The sequence below is a fragment of the Copadichromis virginalis genome, linkage group LG5 (assembly GCF_057382275.1).
Source record: "Copadichromis virginalis isolate Kocher_CV1m ecotype Utaka linkage group LG5, C_Virginalis_male_GT1.1, whole genome shotgun sequence".
In the NCBI taxonomy this organism is placed as follows: Eukaryota; Metazoa; Chordata; class Actinopteri; order Cichliformes; family Cichlidae; genus Copadichromis; species Copadichromis virginalis.
This window is the reverse complement of record NC_140622.1, coordinates 30,663,464-30,684,244: the sequence shown is the minus strand read 5'-3', so window position 1 is coordinate 30,684,244 and position 20,781 is coordinate 30,663,464. Positions and strand designations below refer to the sequence as shown.

Here is a 20,781-nt window from a genome sequence, read left to right as displayed (position 1 = left end):
GAAAATGTACTATAGCTTACTAGGGTATATATATTAGACTTAATAGTCACTATATACAGTAATTGACTTCTATTCATTTTACATCAAATTAAAACTTTGGGTGTCAGATAATTATTTATTAAAAGCTAGACATTTTAAATGAGAATAAGAAAGAAAAGTATGTCTTTGTGCCCCCTTTTCCCTGTTCATGCCCTATCGGCCCCCTTGGCTAAACTTTGCTAGATCCGCCCCTGCACAGTTACCAGCGTCAGCTACGTAGAAAAAGATCCTCGAGTAGAAAGTAATATTAAATACATTCTAACAACAGCTGATCAAGCTTAAACGTGCTGCTGTTGTTCAGCCGCTGGTTTGCTCTTTCTGGTGCAAAGTGGACCAAAAACAAACAAGAGAGACGGACTCGCGACAGAAAAGCCGATCAGCTGATCAGTTTCACGATTGAAGTAGCAGCCGGAGAGCGAGAGGCAGTCGCTTGTTAAGCTTAACGCAGGAATGCTTTACAAACATTCAGAGATGGACTTACACACTTGCTTTACTTCTCTCGGGGATAACTTTGTCGGAGATGAAATGCCAGGTTGCTAGCGAAGCTCCACATGCTATCCAGACTACGACAGGTCCCGCATGCCACAGCCACTGCTCCGACGTGCTAACGTTCTGAGGTGAGTTACAGCGTGTTGCAAGTTTTGTGAGGTGCTTTCGTGATATTTAATGGATCGGATTACATTTTTTATTTTTCTCCGATATCCGATCCAGTAATTTAGGTCAGTATCGGACCGATACCGATACGTAATATCGGATCGGTCCATCTCTAGTTAAAACACTCGACTCCAGGTACACGACGCCCAGCTGGAAACACTTTACGCAAGTCGAGCTGCCCACGATTCTCAGAATGTACATAAAATGTAAAATTTTTGTGATTTATATCGTTATCGGGATGATAGATGTTTTGTATCGGGATATGAGATTTTGGTCATATCGCACAGCCTTAATTGTACCTAGATTTTCAGTCCCATGCAGACTCAAGGGGTTAAACAGTGAAAACAGGCCTAATATGCATGAAAATCAGGAGAACATGAGCATGAGACTGAACATGATGACCTAGGCTACCACACAGCTGCGAGCTGTTTCAGCCTGGGCAAAGTGCTATAAAGAGTATGAGACAAAACAGAAGACAGACACGGACATTGCTCAACTCTCAGATGCAGACTTGAAGACTGGTCTCACATTTGCTGGTGATGTGTCTATCCTTTATATTTTGACATCAAATATTGAACCTGGCTTATATCTACTTGTTCAAGCCCAAAACAGACTAGATTTCTTTCACTGAACAAGAACAAACAAAAAAAAAGAAGAAAAAAAAATCAAAAACAAAACAAAACTTCAGCGCAATTTATTCACAGCTCTTTTTTAGAATGTTGATCACATTTTTAATCACCTAATTGTAATGTCTGATTTTATATACCTTTATTAATCCCACAAGGGGAAGTTTCATAAGGCTGCCAACCTATTGCACGCAATGGCGGCGCCATCTTACCCTCCGACCATACATACATTACACAAAACATCACATGGGGAAGACAGGTCAGAGAGGTATAACAATGAAAAATGCACCACATGAGGAAAGATAAGGAGGAAAAAATAACTCCCCCCAGACTGAGCTCGAACAGGGAGATCAGTTTGAGAACAGAAAAAAAAAACACCTCTGCACATAGCACATGAAAAAAAACCTTAATACACCAAAGAAACACATGACAAGCAACAGGGGTGGGTAAAGGGTGAGAGACAGCCGAGTTAGACAGTACATCCGGGCCTGCGTGCTCTGGTCTCCTTGATCCACCGTCAGCATCGGAAAGGAATCCGGTTGTTCAGTCTGACGTCACTAGCCGTGTCTGGGTCTAAACTCCGCTGCAGGTCCATATATCAAACGATCACTATGGCATTACTGAGAGTTGAAAAACTGTCTAAAGTCTTTCATCTTTAATAAAATGATCAGCGTTCTGCTCTACCAGGTGTAACAATTGAGTTTAACATCCAGGCATCCATGAAAACGGAATTTATGACATTTAACGGAGTTAGAAGTTAGCAGGGAGTTAGCTCGCTAGCTTCTATCTAAATACAATATAGCATGTCCTGACTGCAGGGTTTTGGAAACAAATTAAAACGTACAGCTCTGCTATCACTTCCAGCATAAATGAAGACAGAAAACTAAACAGCAGTGACGTTTGTAGGGTTACTGAAGTTGGGCTAGCTGGTATATAATGATTTGCTACGTGACCGCTAGCGACACAGCTATGTTAGCATAATATAAACAAGCTAACTTTTTTTCCACTCGATAAAAGTTAACGTGAGTGTTCTCGGTGGTCAGGAACAAATGTAATCGCATGGCAGGATGCTGTAAAACTTCAGCCAGGAGAACAACTGAGATAATCCATCCACAATACGAGGTTAGTCATTCATATACTGCTGCATGGGATGGGCTGTAGTTACATCCTAAGGTTTTAAAAACTGAGCTTAAATAAATGATTAGCGGTAATAAAAGCCGAGGGAGGTCAACAGTGGTCGCACCATCCGCTCCGAGCTCCCTGACCTGCACTCAATCTACAGCAGGCGGTGCTGGACTAAGGCCAGGAAGATCGTGAAGGACCTCAGCCATCCCAACAACAGACTGTTCTCTCTGTTGAGGTCAGGAAAGCGATTCCGCTCCCTGAAGACCAACACAGAGAGACTGAGGAGGAGCTTCTTCCCGCAGGCGATACGGTCTCTCAATCACACCACCACACAGTACTGACCCACACATATGGTTCTTACACACACACTGGACTTTCTGGACATTGTTTTTGCACAACACTGGTCACTATATTCTTCATTTCCAGTTAATACTTGTACAGCTGCTGTTATTGTGTATATATTTATTTATATTTAGATTTCTTCATACATTCTTATATAGTTCTATATTGTGTATTTTGTTGTACAGTTATTTTATTTTCAACTTTAATTTATATATTTTATCTTATTCTTCCCAGTTAAATTTACCCTTCATTCTAATTTGTGTTGTACAGTTATTTCATTTTTAACCTTAATTTATATTTTATTCCTTCCTAGTTAAATTTACCCTTTTTAATTTTTCATATTTATTTCCTATCTTATTCATAGCCTTTCCTTTTTTGTTTTCTTTAGGTCACGAGCAGTTGTCCAAGCATTTCACTACATATCGTACTGTGTATGACTGTGTACGTGACAAATAAAATTTGAATTTGAATTTGACTGTTTTAGGAGCTTTTTGAGATCAAATAGAAGAAAATACATAACATTAAACATGTTAACAACACAAAAGCCATATTAAACGCAGACTACTTTAGACCCGGAAGTAGGATTCGTCGCGTGCTCTGGTCTCCTTGATCCACCGTCAGCATCGGAAAGGAATAAGCGTCGAAGGCGTTTGGAAAGGGAGGGGGGATGAGTGTGTGCATATCAGTGTATATGTATGTGTGTCCGTGTCCAGAGTTCAGCTGAGACAGTGTCCTTCGCCCTGCTAGGCTAAGTAAACAGTCTTCCAGCCAACCCAGGTGGCTTTGCATGGAATGGGAAGGAACAATCTAAACACAGTCGTTATCAGGGTGTTGTTGTTCAGCTCCAGCCTTGCGACCGCAGCTGGCGCCGAGAGGGTATCCGCATGAAGTGATGGTGCCTTTTACTTTAGTGCGAACAGCTCATATGAATTTCAAAGCAGTTCTACAGTCCAACACTGGTCCCTCAATCTCCCGTTGGAGAGCCGCGAGCTTCGCCATACTTGCGTTCTGTGATGTTGTCATTTCTTGTGCTCAAGGAGCCGATTCTGAGAACTCACGACAGTGTGCCTCCCCGAGATGTCATCCAATTTGCGCTCAGAGATGTTATTCCGAGCTAGCCCTTCCGAGATGTATCCAGTCTGCAGTCAGAGATCTTATTCTGAGTATTCACAGCAGCCGTAGCCTTTCCAAGATCTTATACGTGCTGCACTCAATGAGCCCATTTTGAGAAACTCGCGCCTCTTCCCATCGTTTCAATCCCAGCAGGCAGCCTTGTGGGGGTTTGAACAGCCGGTTCCGCTTTCTTAATTCTTTGATAAGTCAGGGCCAAGCCAGCTCTACACCTATCAGTAGTAGTTTATAAAGAGATAAAACTGTATTTGAGCAGAACTGAGTTTAACTTATTGATGAGGCCTTTCCCAAGAGTACCAGTTTATCATGTGACCCACCCCTGAACTAGAATGATATAACCTGCGGTTGAGCATTACATAATTATAACTTTGACCTTTGACCCTTCTACTAAAGAAAAGTACTGGAAAAGTAGGAAACACTGTTTAACAAGTTTGAGGTTGAGATCAACATTAAACAATGAAGCGTCACATGGATTGGCACTACTCAACACTTTATTATAGTCCTCATGTATTGCCTTACAAATTGTGGGAGTGTTGCATTTTATCTCACAACACACGTGGTTTTCTGAGCACAGGTAATCAGTATTTTAAGTTTTGGAGGTCTACCAAAGTCGAATTTTATGTGTGTATTTTGTGTACTTTATCTGGATTTTCCTTTATGCCATTTAATTGGCTTTGAACATAGTGGAGGATGGAGAGCACATGTGCTGCTTTGATAGGTGATAGTTCGGCAGAGGAGTGAGGTACTGGAGTGTTTCAGGTCGTTGTGACCCGCTAATGGTGGTAAACACAGAACTGGAAAATACTGGATTTTCTGAGCTGAACACATGCCAGAGATGACATCAGGACTGGAATTTTAAGGGGGAGTGGAAAAGGTTAAGCCTAATAAACCATTCTCTGAATTGAAGCGAAAGCCCCTGTGGGTCTGGAGGGGTCCATGTGTCTACAGTTTAATACCCCAGGGGACCTTTTTGACAATTTCTGTCTATATTCTCAGAGTTTTTTTTTTAAAGTGATTTTCAATAAACTGGAATTTGAAGCTACAACTCCAATGTTTTTCAAATATATTAGCACCAGCTTGAGAGTTTGGATTGACTAAATTTGGTCTTTGATTTTAGTTTTTTGACACAACACTACAATAATCTGTAATATTAAATCCTTTCTAAAACACTAAAGTGTCTGAATTTTGCAGTAAAAGGTTTGAAAGCACCAATTTTCATCAGCTTAACATATCTCCCTTGTTCTTATCGTCAGATAGTTTTCTGAAGGTCATGACCAGAGTGAGGAAACCCCAAAATATCTACACAAAAAAAGACAAGAAAAAGATCACACAAAGAGAAAAGGACAGAGGTGCCATCATTCAAATGCCAGACATGTTTGGCTGGTGAAAGGCTAGCAGAGAGAAGGACAGGTTGGACAGCAAAATGGCTGCATACCAAAAAAAAAAAAAGACAGACAAACAGATCTGATTTACAATAATTTCCTTATGAGGACTTGTTGCTTGTCCAGAAAAACTGGTCAAGTCCAGACCATGTGCTACACAAACAGCTCCCTCGGGAGGAAATATAAGCACAGTGGTAGGTTCAAATGCACTGATCATCTACAACTGAGCAAACAAATGTGAAACTGAATAAACTGAATACGGAATCATATAAAATCATGTCTATGCTTCATCTCAGTCTCTGCCCATTTAGTACTGGATGGTATACTTAATATAGCTGTATACTGGCCTCAATTTCACACATGATAGGACTTCTTTAAATCCTACTAGATCAATGAACAAAGACACAGCCACTGGGGGGTTTTATTATGATGTATTTATAGTAGCCACTAGTAGTAGAAACCACACACTGACACATAGCTTGAACACAGCCTGGATAATCCTCCTTTCTGAAACTTTGAATGACCAAAATTTACAAAATGGACTCATTGTTCAATCAGACCTGAAATGAGTCAGGGCATGATGAGTCAGGGCATGGTGGCCATTATAAACAATAGATATTTCCCTGTTGGCTTCACTTTTCAGACCCAGAAACGGTCATTTTTTAAAATACTATAAGATATTATATAAAAAAAACAATTAGTTGATAACTAGAAGAAGAAGCTCCGCTGACACACAGAGACAGGGAACCAGGTATAGAAGAAGTAGAAGTGGAAACAGGAAGCAAAGAAATCTATGTTGATTTTTTTTTTAAATTTTGCTTTCTCTTTCTTGGGGTGTCCACTTCCTGACACTTTTTCTATCCTCCTGATGTGCTGTTCATTTACATTCATATCTTATGCACATAATATTAAAAATTCATTGTGTGCATACTGTGAGTACAAGATAACTATTATTAGAATATAATGTGTTAAATTTGCTTAGATGAGAGGGTCCAGCAGTAGATCAGAGAAATAGGGAAGTGTGTTTCAGTTTGATTTAGCTATAGGCCTGAGTGTGTGTACCGTAATTGTCGGGCTATAAGCCGCTACTTTTTGCACAAGCTTTGAACCCTGCGGCTTTTAGTCAGGTGCGGCTTTTCTATGGATTGTCCATGATTTTTGTCATATCGTAAGACGATTTGTTTTGTTTGTTCCGCTGTTGTACGGCACTACGTTGCCTGGCGGAAGGATCGGGGTTCAAGAGTGGTATGTTAGTCACATGTCCGTCCGCCAGGCAACGTAGTGCCGTACGAAGTAGCGCGAAAAACAAACTTCAAAGTAGCACTACGCGTTCAGCGGGAGTCGTGGATGATGAGCGGCGATAAACTTGCAAAAAGCAAGTTATGCCCAACTCCACCGGTGGATTCTGACAGCGTGGAAAAGTGTGAAAACATCCACGATCACCAACGGATTTTGAAGGGCTGGACTGCTGCATGATGGAGAGGAGGACACCGCCACGGCCCTTCAGAGGGTGTTCGAGTCTGACACTGACAACGAGGATTTCTTTGGTTTTGAAAGTGACAACGAAGGAGAGAAGAAGAGTGGATGACGAAGCCATCCTGAGCCTGTTAGTATCCGACACTGGAGAAGAGGGCTTTGGTGGTTTTAGAGCGCAGGAAGAAGAGAAAGATGGTGGTGAATGACTGACTTTTCTTCTTGTTAAAGCCGTGTCACTGCACCTGAGCCTAAAAGGTAGGCCGAATCTATTTTCCTGGTGTGCTATAGGCTACTGTTATGTACTACATGTGCAAATATGTACCCATAACTTGTTTTTCAAAAATATTAATAAAAGGGGTGTGTCTCCAAACAGCCATCTCTTTCCTGACAATTCCCTTTGTGCATATTCTCTTACATATGATAAGTCAACATTGAAACACCTGCGGCTTTTAGTCAGGTGCGGCTAATGTATGTACAAAACAGGATTTTCCCCTGATTTTAGCTTGTGCGGCTAATATTCAGGTGCGCTTTGTAGTCCGGGAAATACGGTAATTGTGTAGAGGGAGAGGAATTTATTGACACTGGGGGTCTGCCTGCCATAAAAGGAAACAGGAAACTACAGTTGGGGGATGCTAGGACTGTATGGAACAGATAGTATAGAGAGGAGAAGTCTGTTACCCATTGTCCCTGAATGTAATAAAAGCTTATAATTGTCACAACTTAGAAGTAGGTTTGCAGGAGACCCTTCACATGCTTAGCTGTAAAAGTAAGACAACAAGAGGCCAATGGCCCAGTGGATGCAGAGTGGGGGTCTCAGTGCTTGTAATCTGTCAGCTATGCTTTGTATGTTTTGTAGAGGAATTTGGTGTAGTTTGGGTGAGGGGAGATGGACTTTTATGACCTACAGGACGTCACATATACAGAGACGCACAGTCTCTCACGTGCACTCACATACACACACAGGTATGCGCATACACAGGCACTCACGTGCTCGCGCATACATACACAAACAAAGAGTTTACAACACATGATAGGGTCGCTTCTATAAAACTGGTTGTAACAAACAAAGAAGTGATGATCTGCAGAGGGACACCGGCCTTGCACATCTCCCCTTCTAGAAGATGCGTGCGTAACTGAAGATGAATAAAGGTTTTGTGAAATGACTACTGAGTCCGGTGTAGTCTCTGGAGGCCCAAGGAATAAAAAAGAACTGGGGTGAAACTGCTTTACGTAACAATACCCACACACAAATAATAAACTATTTGTGAAACACTGTTCTGTGACTTTATATTTTCAAAACATCACCGCTCCTCTTCTTAAAATGAGTCTGTTCCTCCAAAATGATGACTTTATTCTAAGCTTCTCAAAATACTTCAGCTTCACTCTTGAAATATGCCTCATCAGATATTTTTTCATAAATTTAACATTGATTTTTGATCGTTTTCTCCATTTGAAAACTTGCGTTTTAGAATCAGAATCAGAATCAGAAAGGGTTTTATTGCCAAAATGTTGAGCAGGTTTACAACATTAGGAAATTGCTGCGGTGCTTCAGTGCAAACATACTGTCATAAATTACGCTTAAATAGACATGAAAAAATAAATAAATAAAAAAAAATAAGAATAAGAATTAAAAGTGCTAAGTAGATAGATATATACATGAGTGCAGGTGGTGATCAGTGCCAAACATGGAATGATGCTGTGAACACAGCGTAGGGTCATGTGTTAGTAGCGGGAACAGTCATACGGTTATTGTTCATGTGTCCAACAGCAGAGGGGAAGGAACTGTTCTTATGGCGAGAGGTTCTGGTGCGAATGGACCGGAGCCTCCTGCCTGAAGGGAGCAGGTCAAACAGACTGTGTCCAGGGTGAGAAGGGTCAGCTGAGATCCGAGCTGCACGCCCCAGTGTCCTGGAGGTGTACAGGTCCTGCAGAGATGGGAGTCTGCAGCCAATCACCTTCTCAGCAGAGCGCACAACACGCTGCAGTCTCTGTTTGTCCCTGATAGTGGCTCCAGCGTACCACACGGTGATGGAGGAGGTGAGGATGGACTCGATGATTGCAGTGTAGAACTGCATCATCGTCCGTGTTGGCAGGTTGAATTTCTTCAGCTGCCTCAGGAAGTACATCCTCTGCTGGGCTTTCTTGATGACGGAGGTGATGGTGGGCTCCCACTTCAGGTCCTGGGTAATGGTGGTACCCAGGAAGCGGAATGAGTCCACAGAGGTGATGGGGGTGTCAGTCAGGATGATGGGGGGGGAGTTGGGCTGTGTGCTTCCTGAAGTCCACAATAATCTCCACTGTCTTCTGGGCATTCAGCACCAGGTTGTTTTACAACTTGTCAAAACAAATCTCTCACCACTCCAGCGGTACAGAGGATGATTTGATCTTCATGTGTAACTGATGAACAAAAGGTTTTTTGTACTTTGTTTAGTTTTTGGGGTTTTTTTAGAAAGAGAGATGAAAACAGATATTTTCTTCGCCTCTCATCAAGGGAACTGTTGTGATTTGGCCCTATATAAAACAAAAATGAATTGAATTTTCTCCAGAGTGTCATCATTCTAAACTGCTGATTAGCGAGTCTTCCTATAGTCTAGGAACCTCTTAGCTGCTGCACTGATTTGTCATTAAAATAACAGTAAGTAATGACAAGCCTGTGCACAGCAAGCCAAAGTGCCTCTTAACTGGTGTTTTTCCTTCATGACAGAATAATTTGCACTACAAAGTTTGAAAGACAAAGTCTAAATGGAGTTTGTGTGGATTAACTTATTATTTTCATGATCTTACTTTATTGTAGTTTTAGTTATTTATTTATTCAGATAACAGTTAACAGTTTCATATTCTATATAGTCCTGACAGAAAAATGAGCCACAATAAACCAGTAAACGCCTTCTTATGAAAAATACTAATAAAAATAATATCCTGAGCTTTTGGTCATGCACCTCATCACTGACAGCATTACTTTTCTCTTATGGTAATTTTTGGCTAATGTGATGGCAATGCTTTTAAATACTGGATATTATAAAAGAAATCATATTGTGTTATAAAATTAAAACCGGTTACTACCCACCATGTGACCCAGGTCTCCATTCTCCATCTGCAGTCAATGTTTCTTCTTAGTTCAGGTGGTCGAGAAGATCATTTCTCAGTTTCCACAAACACCTGCAACAAGAGGGCGAACAGCTTGTGAGATGGTTGCCATGGAGACGAGCAACAAGCTGATGCAGCGGCCGTCACGATCAGGAAGACTAATCGAGGCTGATTAGTCTCGAGTTTGCCGACATGTCCTATGCACACGGCCAGCCGGTAAGAAAGGGGAAGAGATGCGTTTCTTAAATCAGATGAATGAAGCTCACACGGCGACTGATTAATGGAACTCAAACAGCATCTTAATGAGCCGTGATTACGTTTTAAAAATCACAAATCAGACCCAGCTGTGGCTGAAAGGCTGAAAATCTCCAAACACTGCTTCTCCTATGTTTAATTTTAATTTGGTGTGGTTCAAAATGACTGCAGCAGCACTGCAGAGGTTTTCTTAGTCCACTCATTCTTCCTTCCTGTCATCTTCAGGCACCCACATTACCTACAATGCTACTCAACAGCTGATAGTTTGCTTGACGTGGTAGTGGCTAATGTAGCCTTGATGAGCAAACAGAGGTGGCATAAACTCAGTCATTTAAAATCATCTTCTTCTTGTTCTTCTTCTTTCGGCAGCTCCCTTTAGGCGTCGCCACGGGGGATCTGCCTACATTTCACACCATCTCTAGCATCCTCCTCTTCTCTCACACCAACCTTCTATATGTCCTAACTACGCCCATGAGTCTTTTCTCTGGTCTTCTACTTTTTCTCCTGCTTGGCAGCTCCATAATCACCATCCTTTGTGCAGTATATCCAGTATCTCTCCTCTGCACATGTCCAAACCATCTCAGCCTTGCTGCTCTAATTTGTCACCAAATTGCTCCAACCTCAGCTGTCCCTATTATGTACTTATTTCTAATCTTGTTCATCCACACCACTCTCAACAAATAGCATTGTAACTCTGCCCCTTCCAAACCATACATCATTGCAGGTCTCACTACCAACTTGTAAACTTTCCTTTTACCCTTGCTGCTATCCTAATGTGAAAAATCCCCCCTGACACTCACTGTCCTCTCCACCCTGACAGCACTCTCGTCTTCACCTCTTGTGCACTCTTTGTTGCTTTGGATGGTAAACTCATCCACCTTTTTATCTCTACTCATTGCAGCTTCAATGTTACACTTGTCTCCTCCTTAAAATGAAATTTTCATAGAGGGGCTCATAATTCTGTACTTGTCTGTACTTCCATCACTCCAGGTTCTCTTGCTACCCTACTCTCAGAAAAGATCCCAATGTCCCTGCAAACATCGCAGTCCACAGATTTCCCTGATGTAATCCAACCCCAACCTTGAACCCATCTGTCACTCCTACTACACACCTCACCACTGTATCGCTGTCCACATACATGTGTTGCACAACCCTCACACTCTTCATTGCCACTCCTGGCTTCCTTGTGCAGTACCGCAATTCCTCTCTTTGCATCCTATCGTATTCCTTTTCTATATTCAAAATGACACAGTGCAACTCCTTCTGACCGCCTCTACACTTCTTCATCATCACTCTCAAAGCAAGCATTGCTTCTGTAGCGCTCTCTCTCAGCATAAAGCTGTACTGCAGCTCACTGATCATCACCTAGCTTCTTGGTATGGCTCATCAACTTAATCCCTCTGTAGTTATTACAGCTCTGTATATCACCCTTATTCTCGAAAATATGCACCAGTAGGCTTCTTCTCTATTCCACAGACACCCACTCACTCTCCAGGATTCTGTTAAACACTCTGGTAAAAAGTACACGGCCATCTCCCCTAGATGTCTCCAAACCTCTTCCGGTATGTTATCAGACCAACTGCCTTTCCACTCATTCATTTAACAATATTAATAATAAAACAACTCCATAGACTCCCAAATGCTTGGGTTATTAAAACTGGCAGTCTTCAGTCTCATAAGTCTCTGCTACACTTTGTACATCTTCTTTTCATATGTACATATTCATGATTGACAAACAGATTTTTATGTATGCAAATCACAATAGTTACCACAAACTACAGCTTGCAGGTTCAAAAACGTTATTATATTTCATGAAGCCATGCAAAATTTGATCCTTGTACCACAAACCAAGTTAAAACATTTCGAACTGAGTAAAATTTGGTTTTTAAATTCACCAAAGCTCAAATTTGAGCCCTAATAACGTCTTAAGTACAGACGACAGAAACGTGAATTTCTCACATTTACTCTAATAAAGGAAAATATAAAAATATACTTAAATACTATTAACTGTATTAGCACAGGAATAAAAGTTACTAACTGCATATCTCCATTTCATATCAATGTGAAAAAACGATTTGTAAATGTCACTTTAGTCTTTGTGCTTGGCAGATAAACACACAGGCAATTCCACTGACTAATTTCCTATTCTGGGTCTGTTTTTAATAATTACTACTTAATTTATTTAGATTTTTGAAGAATTTCTGAATTACTTAGAGAGGTAAAGTTTAGATATTCCCCAGACCAAATATTCCTCGAAAATCTAACCTAAATGTAACCTTGTTGAGATATGAAAACAATCAGGTAAAGGCCTGATGAGTGATCATAGTTCAGTTGAAGGCTGGTATCTATCTCACTGAAGCTGACCAGTGTGCTGCGGCTAACGCCTGCTAGCTCGTTAGCATCATAGCTGTAAGGGGAAAAAAGCATCACACCGATACTTTCATAAAAACATATATTTAAAAAGTCAGTCGGGTCTTACCTATAACGGCTTCATCACTACCAACCACCGCTTCAACCACAAACACAGATGGAGGTTAGAGCTATTGCTAGCTAACCTGTATGTCCGTCATAATTAATACTAAAGACTTCCGGTAAGATCTGCCAAAATAAAAGTGGAGAATGTAAATAAACCAATAAACCTACAGTGTGCAGCTCGAATGAATCAGGAAATAAAAAAGGAACTTGATAGATATGAAAACAAATGAGCTATCAAAGTCTAAATATGAATTACACAAGATATGTGAAAGCCAGTCAAGAAAATAATCAAATAAGTATATTTAAATGATTGAAAGAAAGAAAGAAAGAAAGAAAGAAAGAAAGAAAGAAAGAAAGAAAGAAAGAAAGAAAGAAAGAAAGAAAGAAAGAAAGAATAATTAAGCTGACCATGGGAGGAGGAGATTGATGCCACTGATATCAATATGAAAAATCTTCACAATGCACAGAGGTCTCCACCCAAAGCCCAGAATCCCTCTGTCTCTATAATCAATGGAAAGAGGGAGGGCAAGGATTCGTGAATTTTGGAACCACAATCTAGAATTAAACACAGTGTGTCCACAAATACATCAGGAAGCTACATCCCGGAAAAGAGCTGCTCAAAAATGCCTTAGGCAGCAGAAGACAAAGGCATGAAGACAAAGGTATGAGGACACATAAAGGAAGTGGGTGATATCAAGAAATCCTATCAGTGGCTAGAAAAGGCCAGCTTAAAAAGACAGCACATAGCAGATCTGCCTTAAATAGCAGATCCACAGAGGCAGGAGTCTACCATGGCCAATAGGATTCACATTGCAGACTGTGCAAAAGTGCCCTGGAGACTTTCCAGGATGTAAGATGAAAGCTGGGACAGTACACTGAGAGCCACACCCAAGTGGCTGGGTGGGTTAGGAGGTGTGACCCCTAAACTGGAAGCGTGGCTGATTTATTTTTTCAGTTCTGATTATAATGAGCTTGGGAGTGTAGCAATTACCTCCCACCACAGGGGGCGCACAGAACAACCGGTCACCCAATAGGGACACGATCTGTTTTATTTATCAGAGACTACATCCTGTAGCTCTCAGCTCGTCTGTTTTCCATTTGTTGCCGAGTTTTTGCAGCTGGAAGTCTGCCTTTATTTTCACTGCACTGCACCGAATATCAACCAGATTTTCTCTCGCACATATCTGTGAAGGCCCCTAGAGGAGTTCCGCCGGGCAGCGATTCCAGGATAACGCTGGCGGGATTTGACGTTAGCTCACACCGTTAGCCCTCTGCTGTGAACCGGATCCGGACAGAGTTTTTCTCTCTGCGTATCTCACCACAAACAGAAGACTGAAGTTATGATGGCGAGTGAAAATGCTGACGCCAACGCGGGGAACGATGAGGAAACGGGTCCCTCAGCCGAATCTAACGAGCACGACTATGCCCACACTGCAGACACAAACTTGGCGAGCTCTTCCACCAATCCTCCGGGAGAGCCCGTGCAGAGCGTCCTGGTGCAGCCCTCTGAGTCCCTGCAAATGGAGCTTCCAGAACCCACTGTGGGTGCAGAGGTAGACTGCCCTGTTGGGAATGAAGTGGAGGCACAGACCGGAGTACACCCCCAAAAGACTGAAGACTCTCAGTTGGCTGCTCAGGCGGTCCATCGCGGAGGTCCGCGGCGAGTGAGGCGGCCGGAGGACAAAAACTGCTCCTGCTGCAGGCTCGAGTTCGAGCGGCACGGTCGGTCCTTCAACCGGAGGGCGGTGTACACGTTCACCTCCCCGGAAACTGTGCAGTGGGCCTTCCCGGGCTGCGTGGTCCACGAAAAGTCCTTCCTGTGCGAGACGTGCGCGCAGGTGATCCGGAGCAAATGCAAACGCAAACAGAGCGGGAAACGGAATCTGTGGCTGAAGCCGCCTCCGACTAAACCGGTGTGTGTGTGTGTGTGACAGATGGTGTGAAAGTTCAGCTTCTCTATTGTGTATATAAGCACGTGTAGGGCAGCAGGTATTTCCCCTTTGGTTACAGGTATCGCTTGCAATTACCCCCCCTCCCACCAGGGGGCAGCATTTCACAGTGAAATCTGCTGATGTTTTTGAACATGAGCTCCTGAGTTTGTAGTTGTTTCCTTTTAGTCTCACCCCCATCTTCTGAAGGAGCTCTACTTTTTCCTTAGGTTATCATTACCATTGTGTCCCAAACGACTTACCTGGTTGACCCAATGTACTGTGTTGCGGTATAAATTCATAAAACAAAAAGTATGGCCTAACCTTAGTTGAGCTGCAGCTAATAGTGCTTCAAAGCAAAACACTTGCATTTTTGGACATAGCAGTTGTTTCTTTATATTCTTTTCATAGCTACTTTTCTGTCCCATAGACTAGAGTCCTGGCTCAGAGTACTGTTTTGGTAGTTTATCAAAAGTGGTTTGAATCCTTTGTACAGACAGAAGTCAGCTTCGGTTTATTTTTAGACATATGAAGCATATGTTCATCTGTTGGAAGGGCCTTAGATAAAAAGGTAAAGCTGCAAGTAGAGGGATGCAACTTCCGGGTATGCGGTCCAAGAAAACATTGTTTTTCTTGGACCACATGGGGCACCTCCTCTGATTTTAAAAAAATAAATGAATAAATAAAAAATAAATGAATAAATAAAAAATTTAAAGTGTATGGAAAACTAGGGGAAAATGACTCTTTGTTTTATGTAATGTTTGATCTCAATAAAAACTTCACAGAAGTTTTTGCTTTTTCAGTTAGTTTCAATTCTTACTTAATTCATCATGATATTTATTTATAAATTGGAGTCTTCTCATCATTGTGAGGAAAAAGGACAATAAGATTATGGTTTATGGTGGCTTTGCTCTCTAATTGGTAACTTGTTACCATATGTGCAGGTTTCATAACCTTCACTGACCAGTTGGTGACATCATGTCTTCTGTTCTTTATATACAGTCTCTGTCTGCCATCAAAATATGCAATTTCATCTTATTTTTTCTGCATTTCTGCCATCTGCAGTTTTTCTCTGTCAGTTACTTCCTTGATAAATGTTGTCTGTTAAAACTGTGGAAAAAATCCACTTCAGATTTTCCAAGCCGAATCACAAATCTTGTACTGAAATGCTTTTGTAAGCACATTTTTTTTTGAAGTTGTCATTGGTGTGTTGGTGTTTTAAAAACACTCTTACTGTGTGTGTGTGTGTGTGTGTGTGTGTGTGTGTGTGTGTGTGTGTGTGTGTGTGTAGTCGCAGGTGAATGATAAGAAGGCGGCAGGTTGCAGGATGGGGAAAAAGAGCAAAGCAGCGCTGCTTGTGAGCAAGTCCAGCTACAAAGCTGCTTTCCAAATGCTCTGGTCCTCTAAAGGTGCCCGGAAACCCATGATGGAGTTCTGGAGCAAACAGCTGAAAAATGAGGTGAGGAAAGAAGCTTCCTGACATCTCGTATTTGATGTCTTCTTAACTGGTAGCTGTTTTTGTTATGTAATCGTGACTGCCTGCATTCTTGTGTTTCCTGGTGATGTTTTAGATGAAGACGCTGTCGCGACTGTCAGACAGTCCCTTCCATCAGAAGGTATCTGGGAAAAAACCGCTGTCGTCCTTCCCCTGGCGGCGATGTCTGAACTGGGTTCAGGAAAAGGCTCCGCTTGTCACCACGTGCCTCCGCTCACTGTTCCCAGACATCAATGCCCTCTACAAGAGCAACAGGTAAGTCTGACTCGGAATGTTTTTACATCAGTACTAAGACTTCATCTCATCCAAGCAAACGTGGGTCAACAGTTTGAATTTTCTTTATTTGTTCGGCAGCCAGCTGACAGAGGAGCAGGCTTTCATGCTGCTGGAGCGACGGACTGTGGTGGCGCTCTCCATCCCTCTCTTCACCAGGAACATCTGGAAGAACAACTTCCTGCAGGCCGCTCTGGGGGCTGAGCTCCGCCTGCAGGGCTGCTCCGGGTCCGCCCTTGAAATCCTCAACACTATGGGCCTGTGCCAGAACAAAGACACCGTCAGGTTGCTGCTGCACAGACTGCGAAATGGCAAAGACATGGTGAGTGTCACCACTGGTAGGGCTGGACTGAAAACAAGATAAATATGCAATCTGTGTCGATGTGGCTGAGATTGAACTAATGTGTGAACTATAGAATCAAGCAAGTTTTAAAAATGAAACTCTTCATGCCACCAAAATACTTCAAGACAGTGATTATGTGACCCCTGCAGGTGCTCTGTGGGGTCGGGTACTGTGAGGACGTCGGGGATGTTTGAAGTCCTCTGGGCTGTGCTTTATTTTTTTTAACCAGACATGTGTTTAACTCATTCACTGCCATTGACGTCTATAGACGTCAATTGAAAAACTTACGTTGACTGCCATTGACGTCTATAGACGTCAATGGCAGTCAACGTAAGTTGAACTGAAGCCCACCAGCAGTAAAAGTAGACCTGCAAGGAGGTGCAGGGTTTGCGCACGTAAGGGATTGCGCAGTGAGACAAAAATGTGGTGCAAGTCTTGTTGTGTTTCACTGCCAGCCATTTGAAAATGGCTGGCAGTGAATGAGTTAGTTCACATGCGTTAATGAATCTGTAAAATAAACATGTCCTTGATTATAAAGGCCTGGACTAATCTACATCCTTGTATAAAATCATCCATCCATTCTTGCATTTAAAAAAACAATTATTATTTTTTTTGTCATTTAGTTGGTCCAGCTCTTGGGGGCTAGACTTCTCACTCCCCAGCCACCACAACCAGTGAGGCATTCCCAAGCCAATGTGTCGTGGCTCAGCCTCAGGGTCTCCTCCCAGTATAACATAACCTCTGAACCAGGAGGCATCCTGGTCAGATGCTGAACACCTTCAGCTGGCTCTACTTTGAGCCCCTCCCACATCTCTAAGGGAAAGCGCAGACACGTCTGCTGCATGTATGTGGGATCTCACCCTTTTGGTTAGTACCCACAGCTTGTAGACGTAAGTGAGGGTAGGAATGTGGCTCCACCAGAAAATTTACAGCTTGGTTTTTAAACTTGTCACAAAAACAAACCCGTGCACAAATCCCCTGCTCCCCTCATTCATGAGACACACCCTGAGATACTTGAACTCCACCACTTGGCGTAGCAACTTTTCACCCTTTTCTGCTCCGACACTTGGAGGTGCTAATGCTCGTCTCAACTTCTATACAATATAGTTTCATTTTGTTTTTCCCTTTTTATTTTAAGACCACGATTCTTGCCATGACTATTCAGTGGCTGTGGGGAAGATTAAACAAAACAGTCAAAGATCTTTGCTCAGCACAAATGAATGGACTTCATGATGATTGCTGTGTGGGGGCGAGGGAATCCAAGCTTTATATGTGATTTGTTTACATTTAGAAAAAATGTTAGATTGGTCATTTAACATGAAATTCAACCAGCTAGCTGTAAACATACTTTAAACTCTTAAAGTGATATTTTTGACCACACGGGCGCTGTTTTTGACTGTTTCTATCGATCGACACAGGATGGAGACGCCGGGATGAACGCTAAAGAAGAGCAACTGAAAGAACAGATGGGAGAAGTGATGACAGATGAGGAGGAAGATGAAGAAGAGAAAGATGAGGAGGAGGAAGATGATGACAATGAAGAGGAGGAGGAAGAGGAGGAAATGGTGATGGCAGTAGAAGAGGAGGTAGTTGAAGAGGAAGTGCAGGACGGGATGCAAGAGGAGGAAGAGGTTGAGGAGGATCGTGCAGAGGAGGAAAAAGAAGAAAAGAAGAGAAAGAAGAGGGCGAAAAAGCAGAGGAAGGAGGAGAAGAGGAAGGAGAGAGTGAAACGAAAGGCGAAGGAGCAGCAGGAGGAGGATGACGACGACGATGATGATGATGAGGACTCGGAGCAGAAAAAGAAGAGGGTGGTGGTTGTGAGGCTCGGATTGCTGAAGGGACACTCGGAGGTCGGACGATCAGATCTGTCAGCTCCTTAAGACTGCAGGCCCCTCCTCCAATCAGAGAGCAGCACAGAGTCCCCGCCCTCTTCCCTGGCATGGTTAGTAACTGTAGAGGGAAAGTAATAAGAGCTTTACTATAAATGTTATGTTTCAGTTTGAGCCCAAGAACACAAAAACTGCTCCAATGTGACTAACAGCAAAACACCCACAGCTGATTAATTATGACTGAAAATCAACAAATTCTTCCTTTCATTGTAACTCATAGCAAATTAAAGAAAATTCAGATTTAAAAAGGAAAATAACAAATTTGGCTCAAATCACAAGAACAGCAACAGGATGAAGTACAATGACCTAGAGAATAAAAAAGTAAAAACACTGGGCCTTTTGCTCTTTTAGTTTGAAGATTAAAGTAATTATTTCACATGATATTGAAATATTATGTTAGTAAAGTCAAATATAGCAACAGAAAATAAACGTTATGAGAATAAAGTTATTTTGTTTTGATTATTTGTTAGTTGATCGTGCTTTAAGGTTTTGCACTCGGTCACAAGTTTTCACATTAAAACCAAAATATTCTCTTTATAGTATTTTGAACTTTTAGTAGCAGAAGATGAGATGCTGCTAAACATTGAACAGCGCTCTCTGTCAGGAAACTCTGTTAAGCTAGTTCATTGATTTACTGCCAAATTCCATTCACCAAAACTTTAATGTTAGTCATCCAAAAGCTGTATATAGAGCGGCTAGGGCCACTTCAGAGTCTCAGATTAGCACAAGTGAGGCCTAGCAGGCAGCGATTGGTTACACCTGGCTTTGTTTCCGTACCTTCCCACTCTAACTGTATGCCTAACAATCTCCAAAACTATCAGTTCTATCAAAACCCACTGCTTATAAAGTCGATACAAAGTGGAAAACTATCCATTACAGACCAAAACATGTTTTTATTTGTTGTAAAGTCATCCATTTAACCATATGACTCTATGGGGATTGGCTCGTGTTTGGAGACAGCCTCAAGTGGCCAGCACATTTCTATTCTCATTACATTATGGCTTGATTCTCATAACACTGAATCTTTTTCTGCTCATAAGATTTACACTTAAACACACCCTAACTTTCAGTAAAGTCCGAGCAGTTCCCTCCATGGAGTTTTTCTTAAATTCTGGATATCGATTGAATCTCAAAGCACTTCCCTGTAATTACACAGTTACTCTTACAAAAAAAATTAAACTGCTTGTGATGCCATGTAAAATGCATGAGAGGGGGGTACAAGCTGCACTTTTAGCTTCAGAGAGACTGGATATCCTCAAACACTTTGACTAAAGCCATCAGTGACCGTCGTGGACTCCGTGTTCATTGGACTGTCAGAGCTATCAGGAGGTGAAAATTTTCTAATCCTGCTGCTGTTACGCCATCTTTATTTTTACAAACTGGCAGGAGAAGATTGTGCGAGTTTGATTCTGAACACTGTGACGTCTCAAAGGACTGAGGCTGGGAGCTGAGTAGATCCACACCCGAGAAAAGGACCTGGACTTTTTGTTAGCTTTGATGAACCAAACTGAAGCGATCGAAGGCTTTGGTGTGTTTGTTTGATGCACAGCGAAGCTTTTATGCATCGTTTCTTCGTGTCATGCTGGACCGATGGCAGGATTGCAGATTCGGGCGCCTGCAGACATCATAGCCACTGAGTAACCATTAAAACAGACTTTCAGTGGTAGTTAGTGTTCTTATGTTTGGTTTTCAGGAGATTGTTTAATGTATCAGAGCTTTTAGAGGAACTTTTTTGGCATGACACGAACACAGTGGGAAATGTGTAAAAAGCCTTTAAAGATGTGATAAATACCAAAAAAAGTTCCTTAGACTGTAATTTCAGTGAAGTTTACTAATAAGTTTCAGAAAAGATAATTTTTTGCACTTCGGTCCTGATTACAGTGGAAATGAATGTTAGATAGGTTTGGGGGGGGGGGTTTGTAACTGTAATTTGAACCAGAGTGTGATGTTCTTTTCATGGGATTATTACAAAGTCAAAGACCTGTAACATTTAAGAGTTTAAAAATGATGATCTGTTTGCTCAGTTCAGTCTGAGAGCTTCCTGAAGCAGGACACTCTGTAACTCGCTCTGATTTGTAACGAGGTTTGGTCCGTTGGGGTTTCTCAGAGTCTCAGAGATGGTTTTTATTTTTATGTTTAAGTTGTAGATCGCTGTGTTTTCCGACTGATCTCAGATCTGACGCTCAGACAGGGGAAGCACAGCGAGTCTGAAACTGAGATTCTTACTGCAAAAAGTTAACCAATAAAAATGTTTAAGGCTA

General features: G+C 42.0%; 2 protein-coding genes across 2 annotated transcripts in view; one reads left to right on the top strand and one right to left on the bottom strand.

The window, feature by feature from the left end:
* Positions 1-12,793, bottom strand: part of kctd6a (potassium channel tetramerization domain containing 6a) — a 36,278-nt gene extending 23,485 nt beyond the window's left edge. The window contains exons 1-2 of the mRNA XM_085457292.1: positions 12,597-12,793; positions 9,843-9,934 (exon numbers count right to left, since the gene is read on the bottom strand). Of these exons, the coding sequence (XP_085313418.1) occupies positions 9,843-9,869 (27 nt within the window). The 5' untranslated portion in view covers positions 9,870-9,934; positions 12,597-12,793. The remainder of the gene's footprint in view (positions 1-9,842; positions 9,935-12,596) is intronic.
* Positions 12,794-13,532: 739 nt separating this feature from the next.
* LOC146710049 (uncharacterized) lies at positions 13,533-20,781 on the top strand. The gene is made up of 5 exons (XM_085457290.1): positions 13,533-14,505; positions 15,812-15,979; positions 16,092-16,270; positions 16,370-16,610; positions 18,050-20,781. The coding sequence occupies exons 1-5, from the start codon at positions 13,933-13,935 to the stop codon at positions 18,509-18,511; spliced, it is 1,623 nt and encodes a 540-aa protein (XP_085313416.1). The 5' UTR covers positions 13,533-13,932; the 3' UTR covers positions 18,512-20,781.

What these genes read in the sequence shown, in the direction of transcription:
- LOC146710049 (XM_085457290.1), top strand. Translation starts at nt 13,933, where the DNA reads ATGATGGCGAGTGAAAATGCTGACGCCAACGCGGGGAACGATGAGGAA. An exon ending in AGCCGCCTCCGACTAAACCG is followed by an intron (nt 14,506 to 15,811) that starts GTGTGTGTGTGT and finishes GTGTGTGTGTAG; the next exon opens with TCGCAGGTGAATGATAAGAA. An exon ending in TGCGAAATGGCAAAGACATG is followed by an intron (nt 16,611 to 18,049) that starts GTGAGTGTCACC and finishes CGATCGACACAG; the next exon opens with GATGGAGACGCCGGGATGAA.